Source organism: Pocillopora verrucosa, chromosome 7 (assembly GCF_036669915.1).
Source record: "Pocillopora verrucosa isolate sample1 chromosome 7, ASM3666991v2, whole genome shotgun sequence".
In the NCBI taxonomy this organism is placed as follows: domain Eukaryota; kingdom Metazoa; phylum Cnidaria; class Anthozoa; order Scleractinia; family Pocilloporidae; genus Pocillopora; species Pocillopora verrucosa.
Window position 1 is genome coordinate 25,342,344 of NC_089318.1, and position 13,917 is coordinate 25,356,260.

The 13,917-nt window shown below is 38.8% G+C and overlaps 1 protein-coding gene across 1 annotated transcript; it reads left to right on the top strand.

Annotated features, from left to right (window-relative positions):
• The first annotated feature begins 33 nt into the window (after positions 1-33).
• LOC136282650 (serine/threonine-protein kinase N3-like) lies at positions 34-5,504 on the top strand. The gene is made up of 6 exons (XM_066170326.1): positions 34-136; positions 585-665; positions 1,075-1,182; positions 1,789-1,926; positions 2,034-2,093; positions 5,184-5,504. Exons 1-6 carry the CDS (start codon positions 125-127, stop codon positions 5,502-5,504), a joined length of 720 nt encoding a protein of 239 aa, XP_066026423.1. The 5' UTR covers positions 34-124.
• Positions 5,505-13,917: the final 8,413 nt, after the last annotated feature.

Genomic DNA, 13,917 nt, shown 5'->3' on the forward strand with positions numbered 1-13,917 from the left:
CATCAGAGATCTAAAACCGGAAAATATTCTGGTAACCTCAAATGGCCACCTGAAGCTGTCAGACTTCGGTCTGAGCGAATTTGTCGGCTTTGCAGTCACTGGAGTATGTGGAACTTATCCATATATGGCGCCTGAGGTATAAGGCTTGTAGCAGATTACCCTGAAAAGTCTTTGTTCAAATCGCTACTGTTTTTTTCTCACTAATTATTTATCTTCTCTATAGGTTTTTAAGAAAGTTCTTCTTTCTTCTCCTCCTTCTCTGAGGGTAAAATGTATTCCTATAATCTTCCGCTATGGTCAATCTTAAATCAAGGCATTGTCAAACGAGACCCAACAATTTTCTCGACAATAAAGGGGTGGGTAACCTCTCTGCTTGTCATGAGAATCTGAAAAATTACGATAAAAAACATTTTTTATGCCTCTCCGCCCTCAGTTTCGGACAACAAATAAAGTAGAAAGACCCCCCTACTACACGATCCTGACCGCGCCCTTGTTAATACACTGATGTTTCAACCAAGCTCACGCAGTTGAATTTGTTAATACACTTTTTGCAATGCCAATAACCTCCACTTAATCTGTTACAGATGATCATGGGAGAGTTTTATACTTACTCTGTGGACTGGTGGTCCTTTGGCGTGACTTTATTCCTGATGCTGACCGGCAAGGTTTGTACAAATAATATTGCAACAACTCACACATTGCAAATATGTTTACATTTGTACACAATAACTCGCCCTTCGGAAGGACACAAATGCTTATGAATCAAACTTTTGACAATGAAGTAATCATTAATTGCCATTACCTTTCGTCCCGTGGGAATAGGACACCCGCCTATGGCAAACGTGGTAAGGGGAGACTCCACCCGAAAAGGGGATCTGTTTTAGTCTTCAGATATCCTAAAGGTCACAGAACAAATTACATCAAAGGGACAATCAAAGAGTTTGGAAATATTTTACCACCGAGAGATTTGGAAGACAATTAAACTTCCACTGTGATATAAATCATCAGCCCATTTCAATAGTTTAGAAAGACGTTGAGTGATAAATTAAATATTTTCATTTTTCTGCTTATCAGCTACCATTTTATGGTAAAGACAAGAGACAACTTTTCGAAAACATCGTATACACAACGCCTGATATCCCCAATTGGCTTGGGAGAGAGACCAGAGATTGCCTTTTCAAGGTCAGCCAACGAAATCCAAAGTTATTCGATTTAAGTAAATAACTTTCTTCTAAGACAAGTGAGGATGTCCTCTTTTGTTTTAAATGATACCGATTTTCTCAAAACTATCATACATAACCTCTGACAATTGATCTCCTTCTGCCCCACTGCAAAATTAAGTTTGATTAAAAACATTGGCATTTAACATGCACACGTGGCGCGAGGAATCATAGAATTGCTTCGGTAAATTTGACGCAAAAATCACCAAGATTCCGGTTCAAGAGGAACTACAAGAAATTTACAGATCAATATTTTCAAATTTTTCAAGCTGTAACTGACACCCTGAGGTGTGTACTCAACAAAATTTAAAATAAACGTTATGAACGAACCAAAATTAATTGAAATCAAAATAAAAAATTAGATCATTGAGGTTTGCGGATCACAAACTTTTGTGATGAACTAAAAGGACCCACTGTAATTTGCAGAAAAAAGTTTAAACAACTCTCTTTTAAAAGTATTTCTAAATTAATATTTTTGGCAAACACTGTAGAGGAAATAGTGCACTTCATTTTTTAAGTCAGGTATTTCAATTTTAACGAAATAAATCTTTTATTTCTGTATAAGCAGCTTCTCCAAAAATGCCCGGATGTGAGGCTTGGCGTTGACAATTTCCAATACCATCCGTTCTTCAGCTGTCTTCAGTCTTCAGAACCTCTAGCAATTGCATGTGGTCCATCCGCGGTAAATACGACAGCAGAGAATGAGGTATGCGGATATCAGTGTCAATAGATCCAAAGTCAGTCCATTTGACTGTAAGGGTTTCATGGCAGACAGTGCTTCCTGAAAATTGCATCTTCTGTACTTCTTTGTAGATTAAGTACATCTCTGGATTTTCATCTTTACTGTCAGACGATGCAAATATCATCATTGCAGTAAGTGTAAAATTATCTTATTAAAAGATAAAACAAAAAAATATTCAAAGCCGGGCCCCTTTTTTTTACCTCTTTGGAAACGATAATTAGCCTTAATAATTTTTTCTCTGCTCAACTTGACTCAACTTGACGCCACAAGTGTTACAAAAAAAAACTTTTCGACAAAGCTTCAAAAGAAAAATAGATAAGGTAATAAGCACCAATGAAAATATCAAACGAAAACAAATGAGAACCAAAAGTAAAGTGATAAATTTTACGGGTCAGAAGCGCGGAAAAACAACGATGATCAAGTCACATGCAATAACTTTAAGTATTTTATTTGATTGGTTGAGAGAGTAGGGCAAGTTTCCTTGGCAACAAACCTTGTGCAACTTTGAACTGCCGATCACCACTTTGAAGTAGAAGTGGTAAATATCCAGTTTAAAGTGGCTATTGCCAATTTAAAGTCGCGATCGCCAGTTCCAAAAAATGTGTCTATAGCAAAGCTCTAGATAAGTATTGTATTGTTCGGTTGCGAAAGTGGCCACCTACTCTTTTCCCTGGCTTACACGCTCTGCCTACCGACGAACACCTAAAAACAAAAAAACTAACAATGACAAGTCTACTATTCATCATAAGACAATATGCAACAAATACAAACGAACCGAAACAAACATACGCCACGTTCTACAGAAATACCATACAACATGCGTACCAAAGTTCACAAAGAACTACAACGTTCGAGCTGTGGTTGGAATATTTGCCTTTAAGTTATTTCACACACTCATAGTTCATCAACCCATCCAATAACTCATTTGTTTATCTCGTTATTAAATCAATACATTTTCGAATTTGTCTTTTTATCATGTTCAGGGATGACGCTCTTTCAAATTAATTACCACTGAGTTTTGGGGTTTTTCAAACCTATGTCAAAAAAGATGTGAACTTATCAATGTAAGTGAAAAGCAATTTTATTGAAACAAATGCATCTTCACTGGTTCTGTATGGATGCAAAAATAGTCTTATATTGTACATAAACCGACCTGTTTTCCAATGAGTAGCTCAAGTGTTTCACCTCTCACACCCTAACTGAGTCAGTTTGTATATTTTCCACATCGTTCTCTGTAAGTTTCCTATTGCACTGGCAAGGAAAGTTTTTAATGAAAATCAACTGACTGAGTGCAGTTTGTTGTGAAATTACACGCGTGATTTCAAAATTGAACGAGCTACAACCGATGAATGAGTGAAATACGAATGAAATAATCATAATGTTCGTAACAAAAACTGCATTGATTATTGAAAGCTAACCGTAGCTTTAGCTTGTGGTAACTCATAGAAAGTTTTTTTTCTTCTTTTCAGATGTTCAACTGAACTTAATAAAAGATACTTTCCATCGAACTTATCAATATGTGTGTCTTGTTTGTTTGTCACACCAATAACTATCCATTACGTGAGATTCTCCTTCTCCAATCAAAACTTATGGCAAATAACAACTCCCTTGAGAAACTTTAAAAACAGGAAGCCTTGGAACGTAGAGTAAAATCAAGTTGCTGCTAATAACAGGGACTTCTTCTTATCCAGCGTGTGTCAAGCTGCCGATCAGTTGAGACAAGCAAATAGTGGGCAGGCGAAATTGGCGAAAGCATAACAACATTTTTCCCTGAAAACAGCTACGCGTCTTGCTTGAGGTGCTTGAGAACGAGTTGTGTGCCATGAATCAGCGGTTATTGCGCGTAATGGCTAACGTAAAATTAGACTTCTCTTCGTTCAAGCGTTTTCTTGCGAGAATTCATAGACTAGAAAATAAATATTTGTCTCTGCGACAATAGTTTGAAAATAAGATGGCTACTTGCCACCGACCCCGCGACATACACTGTGGTCCAACAAGAAGAAACGACGAACTTAAATTCCACGAAAATCGAAAGCTTGTATTTATCCCCATGCAATTATTTTGCGCTCACGAAAGTGGATTTCAGAGACTTTCAAACCCCTTTCGCAGACTCACTTGGGTAGGTGGGTCTGAGGGTTGATTCAAGTAAACGAGGATAAACTTGTTAGTATTAATTTCGGACAAGTTTACCTTCTCACTCGAATGAACCCTAACTAATACAGGTTCGTAGCAAATCAACCCAAAAAAATGTTGGGACCTTAAACCCTGAAATATTTGTTGTTGTTGTTGTTGTGATGGACAATTTTTACTGTTTGGTCTATTTCAGGTTCCGCTGGTTAAAGCTACCTTCAACTACAGTGCTTAGTATCTCCAAGCTTTGCTTAAATTTCTATGGAAATCTTGATACATTTATATGGCTACAATAGCTTTATATAAACCTTTAGGCAAAAACCGATTCAGAAAAAAAACAATTGTAAAATTATTTCGGGAAAACGTTTTAAAGGTGTATCAACTTGAACGTAAATGTAACACCTAAAAACTTGTTTACAGATAACAACCTCATTCATGTTAGATAAAAAATGTGATAATGATTTCAAGACATCACTGATTAAAAAAAATTACTTTTAAGCTACTTCAAACAATTCATTAAAGATAAAAACAATACAAAGTCTTTTTACTTCGGCTTGTCCAAAATCCTAATAGCTCATAAGAGTATTTAAGACAAATAGAGAATCAACTTATTCAACTAAAAAAAAAAAAAATCCGTATGGGCTCTTGAAGGCTCTTTCGGTTTTCCCTGCTTTTAATAGAGGACTCTTACAGAGATTTTCTAGGTAGCCTTGTGGTTTCAGTTCCAAATGTCAACGTTTGCAAGCGACTTTTTACTTCCTTGGGTTTCATATTCACTGCCTTAACTGAAAAGTAAAAAAGGCATAATTTAGAGAGAATCGTGGAGTTCACATAAAATTTTTCATTCGGCTTTACGACATGAAACGATAAACTGCCCAACAATTATTATAGCAGAAATTTAGGTTTTACTCCTATCAAATTATAGAAGAAAAAGTCTGTGTCCAATCAATTTTAAAGCATCTCAATTTCTTCAAGAAAAAAGAAACTCCTAAACTCTACACAGCAAGAGAACAACAAAAGCATTTATGATCAAATATATTTCTATAATTTGGATTTAAAGTTACTTTGCATTGCGTAAATGTTATGAAAAGAGTAATTACATGGGTCGGCAACTAAATGTCCTTGAAATCAAGTTTGACGTCGTCACTAATGAGTACAAATGGCGCCCAGTACTTCTCCTCCTTGAAGGTTTCAGAATCTCTCATACACTTCACGGCCTGATTGAGAGCTTCACTTGCCTTCTTGCCCTTAACAAGGGCATCGCAGAAGAAACTCATGAACTCCAGGGTTCCCTCGTCACCTATCGTCTACAAGGCCACGACAGATCTAGCGCCAGCACCCAAGAATGTTCGGGCGATGCCGACCACACCCTCGGCAATGACCTCCCCACGTGCACTGTGACAACAGATTAGAACAGCAATCACCCGAGCTGGGAAGTTGATCTTCACAAGGTTGCACCTGATATAATGTTTCATGACGTAGATCCTGACTTATTGTTGTCGCACGAAGGCCTTAGGTATAAGGACGCCGACTCGAGTATCCTGGGAAGTGGAGGCTTTGGAAAGGTATCTGTTTCTCCATTACATTGTACCGGTCTTTTTATCACTGGTGTGAAATTTGCGTGTTAATGCAATTTATTATGGTTTCGGTGGAAAGAAACTTTATTTGCAACAATGAAACAAGTTTAAAATTTAGAATCGAACTGATGTGGATGGGGGTAAACTTATTATCTTCTGTCTTTTTTGCGAATTTATCGTGATAAGGGCGAACAGGAAAGTAACAAATCCTCTGCTACGAACTTTCCTTTTTCCCATGAAACTAGGCGTCCGTTCTAAGACCTCGAGCTATTTTTTCACCACTCATTCTCGGTTTGCTTTTATTTTGTTTTGTTTTTTTGCCGTTAGCTCCGCCCTGGCTCGCTTATAGCAGGCTCGTTGTTAATTTCCTCGCAGTTAAGGATTTTTTCACAGTATGAGACGGCCTTGATGAATTTTTCCATAGGGTTAGGGTTAGGCGACTACGAATGGTGTAACAGGCGTCTGCACCTGAAAGAGAGGCTATAAGGCCCCTTTATTGTATGGCAAGGTAGTCCTGAGCTGAATCCAAGCTTCCTGATTAGCTCTTACTTGGTCGGGATTTTGCCATACGGACCGTTTCCACGGAAACGGTCATAAGCCATGTCTTTTTCGTCGCGAAAGCTGGGAAATTTAAAGTAAATAAGTTTGGCCCGAGTGCCATATAGTAAGCTACTTATTTACCTCACTTGCTCGAGCTGCACTGGGGAATATTGGTCTTGGGTCAGTTTCGCACGGACCTCGTGCCAATATTCCTTAGTGCGACCTTCGCACTCGGTCAGTAAGAAGTTATTCCTCTATGGGTTTCTGGAAGCATGCCTAATAGACGGCAGTAGACCGCCATCAACCGGCCTTTAGTAAGATCCCCAGGTAAGGATATACCTTCAAGCTCTCTCAGCAAGTATCGCAAGAAAAACTCAAGCAGGAAATGTAAAACAAAGGCCAAAATTGTTGATATAGTCTTCTTATCTCTCAGGTCGTTCGCGGGGAATGCCGAGGACAGGCAGTCGCCATCAAGTTCTACATTAAAAGTGATGAATCCGAACCCTTCAGACATTACCACGAGGTGCGCAAGGAACTGAATGCGCTGCTTCGTGTACGACAGCATCCTTTCCTTACCAACATCATCAGTGTGTCTTTATGCTCCTTGTGCCTTGTGCTGGAACTAGCAGAGCGCGGGGCTCTCACCGAGATCTTATTCAGCCCAAAGTTGCTTGATCGCATTGTCCTCTTTCGGAATGCATATCAAGTTGCAGACGCACTGAGATTCCTTCATGGGATAGATGTCATCTATAGAGACTTAAAACCAGAAAACGTCCTTGTTTGGTCCTTGCAGGAACACGCTGATCTTCACGTCAAGCTCATTGATTTTTGCACGGCGAACTTCGCGACTTCGACTGGGTTGATCTCATGCGCTGGATCTCCCGGTAACCATGCACCTGAGATGTTGGGATCAGCAAACAAAGAGGAATACACCTTTCAAATAGATGTATATTCGTATGCGATCCTCCTTTACCGAATTATCACCCGCTTAATTCCGTTCATCGGATACGATTTAGGTGCAAAAATCAACGGGACTGTAATTGCTGGAGAGCGTCCGCAGTGGAAACACGTTCCGGTAGCGACTTTCGGCTTTCCGACGCTTACCGAGATTATGCTTTGATGCTGGTCGGGTAGGCCGACCAAGAGACCGACGACCGCTAAAATAACCGAGCAAGTCTGTCATCCCACGTTCCAGTGTTTGATAGCCAAGCAGCTTATCCCCTCAGTCTGTGCGTCATGCTTGTCTCGTGCAAGATTCCCTTGATCTGTGGTTAGCTTGTGATGACCACACAGGCAACCGAATTTTTGTCTACGATGGTCGCACACTCAGCATGAAGTTTTCTTTCTCAATTGAAACCTATCAAGAGCAGCGTCTCTTGTTTCAGATCCAGTACATGCATATTATGGCACCTTTCGTTTTAATCGCTGCCCGTGGAGAGTTTGCCTTGGTCAACGCTTACTACACTTGGAGTGAGTCGCGTTACAAATACGTGCCATCCATGAGATTCGACCAACCAGTTAGCTGCGTCGCATCAAACGATGAGTACGTGTATCCTGGACTTCACGATGGAAATGTGCATTGTATCTTGGAAACAGATATGAAGAAGAGCTTCAGGAAACGTGCTTTTCACAGCTTCAATGTTGGACGCCACCGAATTCTGGTACTCACAGCAGCACAGGATAAGCTGTCCACGAGCCGATTCACTTACAGATAATTAACGAAACCAGGCGAAATGGAGGCTTTCGACATCGACGCCGTGTGGTACGGTGGCCCTGAGGGACTGGAGAACAACCCACAAACGCAAATCTCCTTTCTAAAGGTTTCTCGTGACGAAAAAAGCGTTTTGTCCGCGTGCAGGTCCGTACTCAGCAAATGGGATTCAGAAAACAGGCAGAACCACTTCACCGTTGACTGCGCAGTTGTTCTTAGGAGTCTCGCTGCGGAATCCGAGTCACACAAAGATCACGATGACGCAGTTGCGTGTCTTACCTGCGTGGAGCCCACGAGTGACTCTATTTGGGTGGGCATTGCGAGTGGCCACATAATGATATTTGATTCGGAAACAGGACATCTACTCACTTGGTTTCATCCTTTTGATGAAACACGTAGTCTGACCCTTATCAATTCCCCTGGTCCCAGCGGCACTGAGCAAGGATACGTCATAAGTACCGGGAAAGGATTAAGACATGACGGATTAGACCCGGTATGCGAACTTTCGGCGGAACGGGTGACAGAAATCCCGAGGGAAGATATAAATCGTACAGTGAGTGAACTGGAATGAAAGACTCACAGAAGAAATTCAACAGGAAGAAAACTCAGGACTCCTACTCCGTCCATAGAGGAGCAAGAAAACGATGCCGTAGATGCAAACCCTACTTTGTGGCTGAAATGTTCCGTGATGATGTGGGAACTGTTGTCCAAGAATGGCTTCGCAAGAGTAGAAGCCAAAAGCGGCAGAGGACGCTTTTCATGCAGCCACAGTACCAAAGAAAAAAGTAGTGATTAGCCCTTGCAGAACGGCGATGAAAATAATCAACAGTGAAAGTTACAGAGAGTTCATTGTCATGGTCTCATGCTTTGAATATCAGGTAAAAATACCCTGAAGAGACTGGCTAGCATATGACGGGTGTCGGGGCAAGCGCGTTAACTCGACCTTTTAAACCAGAGTGGTTTCTGATTCTTATTTCTATTCATTGCGTGGAGTAAAATAATAAAGAACTGCTGGCTTGGCCAGTTTTCGATAAATACAGTCTTTCCAACCTTGTTCTCAGGGTCTGTCTTCTCTCCGTCAGCTAAGGCGGAAGAGAGAGACACAGGTCAGAAGTGGGAAGAATAGAAAGCATAGAATCATCTGTTTTGATGTAAAGAAAATTCAATTGAGGTGCCTTGATGTTGCTTGTGTACAATGTGGGCCAAATTCTATGTAATAGGAGGTCTTGGCTTTTTCTCCTTCTCCCGGCTTCCTAACCGACCCTTTTACCTCCTTCCTCTTTCTTTTCCTACTTACCCCTTTATTTGGTTACAGTAAAAGTCTAATATGCATTAAAATCTCTGTATGACCACTTTAAAGCAAGCAACGCCTCACAGACCTCTTTGCACTGAATACACCTCAGACACGAGTGCAACTTTGAAACTGTTGAATTATGCAATTCTTATTGATAGCCTGTTATTGGAGTATTTTGTATATGGTTGGGTAAGAACAGAGTAAGACAGAAGATCGACAGCCAGGATTTCACTTCCTTACACTAAATAAGACCATAAAGCGTTAATCTCGTACTCGTGATTATTCATCTCAAAGACTTTCGAAGCTCTTTTTCCGACCCCGCGTAACCTTTGTCGTGGAAACTTTCATACAAGTTAACTGTCTTTACTCGAATTGCGTTTCCTGACAAGTCAAAGCGAAAAATTATGTGGCCCGAAACACTGAAAGACTCTGCGACTTTTTTGTATTGTTGTTGTGATGAGAGGGCAGGGAGCTTCATAGTTTAGTCCCCTTCAGGTTTCGCTAGTTAAGGGTCGTTTAGGTACATTTCCCAACTACAGTGCTTTGTATCTCAAAAAAAAATGATGATGAAACGGTTTCTTCACAGCCGTTGGCGTCTTCGCAGAACAGGAGTTAAAATCAAATGTTTTGAGAAATCATAAATCTTCTTTTTGAGATGAACCTATAAAACAATTAAATATTTATCGTTGAAACCGAGAATATTCTTTGTATTTCCAATGCCCTATCAACAAAATTGTACCAAAAGCCGGAATTTCACAAAAAGAAGGCATAGAATTTTGTAATCGATGAATATCGTGATCTGGAAAGAGGTAACTGTTGAGAATATTTGATCAAAAATTCCACTCAAAACTAGTTGTTGTATATCTAGGAGTTCACCGGAATATTCTGTGGTTATAAGTCAGTAGACACACATTTAATCAGGGAGGTTCTCGCGTTAATGTAACTTTAAATGTAATTCTTCGTGAATTTCTGTTTCTAGCGCGCGCTTAAAAGAAAAAGCTGTTATTATGACGCACTCTGATCATAAAACAGACTCGGGGAAAACATTACAAAGGCCAAAATGGTTTTTGTAACGTCTTGGATAAGTTTTTTTACATTCGCATGTTTCAGGGACTATTTTTGGCAGAGGTCAGAAACTGAATGCAAAGAAAGGTAGGTCTTTAATCATTCAGTTCAATTTCGATAAAAGTTTTAAGTTTGTAAATAAACAACGGAAAACTTTTACAAACCGATTGTGCGGCTTGATTTATCAAACTATTAAATTGCTTCACTAGCTACCCGACATTAATGTGAACATTCAAGAGTTTAAGTTCAAAATATGTGTTTGAGGCAGGCTCAAGGTATTTAACATCTTAATGCACTAAATAAATGGAAAGAACAAGGCTTTATTTTTGCAAAACTTGTGTTGCGACCAAGTATTAATGGTAGTCGTCACTGTGACGCTTACATTTCTTTTTTTCAGTTTTGAAGAGGAAGCCCGCAAGAAAGATGGAGAACAGCAAAGACAGGTATTCTGATTTCTTTGTAATGCCGTGTCAACGTAGCAGATTGATTATTATTATTATTATTATTTTTTTTTTTTAAAGCTTCTGATGAGGAAGGATTACATGCTAACAACTGAACTGCGTAGAGCGGGCCCGGCATAATTATCGAAAACTCCAAACCCCAACAAAAAAAAATTTAAAAGTTTTATCAGAACTATTTATTTGGGCCATATTCAATTTCAGAGGTACTAATGCAAAAAGATTTTCTTTAATTGTATTTTTCAAAGAAGAAAATAAACTATGAAAATTGTCAAGAGAAGATAAGAATCACACCATGATGAGAAAAAAAAAACAAATCGAATGGGAAAAAAAAAAACAAATCGAGCAAGTCTTTAGTTTACTTTTTTTTCAGTTGCCAAGGTTTCGACAACACCCATTATAAAAAGGAGAGGACATTTCTGAAAGTAGAACGCATAATAAATAGCAAGTACATGATTCCGTTTCTCTCCTGACAAATTAGAGCTGCAACGTTAATTCAACGGGTTCGAAGCCTATATGGTTGACTTTAGAGCTCTAATATTTCAGACTCTTTGAAAATCTAATCAATCTTTGTCCAATATATCACAAATGAAAAAACTTTGAATGATAAAACCTTTGTTTTACTCACCCACCGAAGCGGCGCAGCAGTGTTTTTAAAAGCTGCTAACTTGTCAACTAGTGTCATATGCTTTAAACATTTTTAAATGGAATATCTTCCTTGAGGAAATTAAGATGTAGTTTACTTGTAACTTTCTAAATTTTACTTTGTAGAAAGTGGAAAGTAGCGGATTGATATAAAGGTAGCCATTAGGGGGGAATGATTTTCCGTCTCTGTCTTTTCTTTGAGGGGCTATTGGAGAATATTTTCCATTTTTGAAATTCCATTACAGCATTGCAGCATGCAAAACAAACATTTATATTCACAGAAAACTTTTAAACTAAACTGAGCAAGCAGCGTAACATATTAATTAATTGCTTCAGATATCTCAATTTAATTTCTTCTAAGTGAAATAAAGCTGTCAGGGACTGTCTATTTGCTCGAGTTGTCACACATCTTATTACACCCTCCGTCAGTCGGGTTTTTGAATCGGCTGTTTGGACGCACTCAAGTTACCGAAACGTTGTGAAAAGGTTGCCGTCATAAGGAGGTGGGCGTTGGGAGGTGGAAGTTACTCTTGAGAGAAAGACATTGTTGGAATGTGGCGTTTGTTAAAAGTTAATCGTTGTTGAGAAAGTTCCCGTTGTAGGGAGAAGACCGTTTTCAAAACGTTGGGCGCAGCAGTTCCACAGAAAAAAATAGACCGTTGATATCAACATCAACAGAATATGAAGTTTTTAAGATGATGAAACTGGAAGTTTATGCGATGATCATGGATATTTTGGATGCTGATATTAACTATTAATATCAAAATGTTTGTCCTCTTTGCAGAATGAATGCGCCTCCATAATTCAACGGGCTTGGCGTCGACTAATATCAAAAAGACTTGAATTTCAGGTAATTGATATAGTAATGACAGTATAATAACTGTTATACATGGTAAATTAAATCATTTTGTTTTATGGAGCGATTTTAGTTGTATAAAATGATGGGATTATTTTAAAATAAAACAGGAAGGGGGTTCCAAAGATTAGCATTAAAACATTTATTTCAAGATGTTTACAATGAGTTCGCCTTAAAGGAAATCCAAATCGAGAGTGGAATATTTCACTCCATGTACACTGGGCTTCAACTTTCCAACTCTTCAAAGATGCTTATGGTGACATCTTATTACAATCACAATGAAAATAAATAGATTAGAAAAAACAAAACAAAACAAAACAAACAAACAAACAAACGTGATGCTTGTGAAAAACATCCTAACCGAGACTGAACCAGCAATATGTCATTGTGAGGGGGTGGCTGTTGTAAAAAAGAGGCAGTTCATGGGAAGGTGTCCTGTGTACAGAGGTGAACCTTTGAGGAGGTGGTCATTTCTAGGAAGGCAGCCGGTGTACGGAGGTGACCGTTGTAGGTGGATGACTGCAGAAGAGACTTTTCGTAGACAGTAGACCTCTATTATGTAATTCAACATGGCATGACGACTTTAAGATGCTGATATTCTATGCTGACATTATCAAAATTGTTATTTACTTTGCAGAATAAATGTGCCGTTAAGATTCAAAAGGCGTCACGTCTTATAAATCTTAAATGCAAGTTTCACTATTAAAACTTTCTCGGCGATTTTAGTCGTAGTCTGATCCAACAAGATGAGATTCTTTCTAAAAGGCATTATTTGTTCCCTTTCGACTCCATGGCCTTATCAGGGAAATGGATTCACAATTATCATCAGTATATAACTACTTATCAGTTTGTAATTACTGCTTTTCTCCTGACAGAACAAGGCTGTCAAATTAATACAGAGAGCTTGGAGAAAGCATCGAAGAACGAGGAGGATAATAATTTTTAGCCATAGTATTCTGTATTTTTCATATTTTATCTGTAGTCTGTGTTCAACTTCTACATTTTTAATCCTCCACATAGACCAAAAAAATTGACAGTAAGGGGAGAGAATTTTTTTGTCTTTGAAAACACATCTTGTTGCCCCCCCGTCAGTCGGGTTTTTGAATCGGCTGTTTGGACGCACTCAAGTTACCGAAACGTTGTGAAAAGGTTGCCGTCATAAGGAGGTGGGTGGCGTGAGGTGGTTGTTGTTCTTGAGACGAGGGCATTGTTGGAATGTGGTGTTTGTTGAAAGTTAATCGTTGTTGAGAAAGTTCCCGTTGTAAGGGGAAGACCATTTTCAAAACGTTGGCCGCAGCGGTTCCACAGAAAAAAATAGACCTTTGATATCAATGTGAACAGAATATGAAGTTTTTAAGATGATGACAATGGAAGCTTATGCGATAATCATGGATATTTTAGTTGCTCATATTAACTGTTGATATCATAATGTTTGTTCTCTTTGCAGAATAAATGCGCGTTCATAATTCAACGGGCTTGGCGTCGACTAAAGTTAAAAAGACTTGAACTTCAGGTAATTTGATATAGTAATAACAGTATAATCACAGTTATACATGGTAAATTCAATCATTTAATTTTATGGAGCGATTTCAGTTGTATAAAATGGTGGGATTATTTTAAAATAAAAAGGGAAGGGGGTTCCAAAAGTTAACATCAAAAATTTTCTTTCAAGTAGTTTA

What these genes read in the sequence shown, in the direction of transcription:
- LOC136282650 (XM_066170326.1), top strand. An exon ending in ATACGACAGCAGAGAATGAG is followed by an intron (nt 1,927 to 2,033) that starts GTATGCGGATAT and finishes ACTTCTTTGTAG; the next exon opens with ATTAAGTACATCTCTGGATT. An exon ending in ATGCAAATATCATCATTGCA is followed by an intron (nt 2,094 to 5,183) that starts GTAAGTGTAAAA and finishes TGTTATGAAAAG; the next exon opens with AGTAATTACATGGGTCGGCA.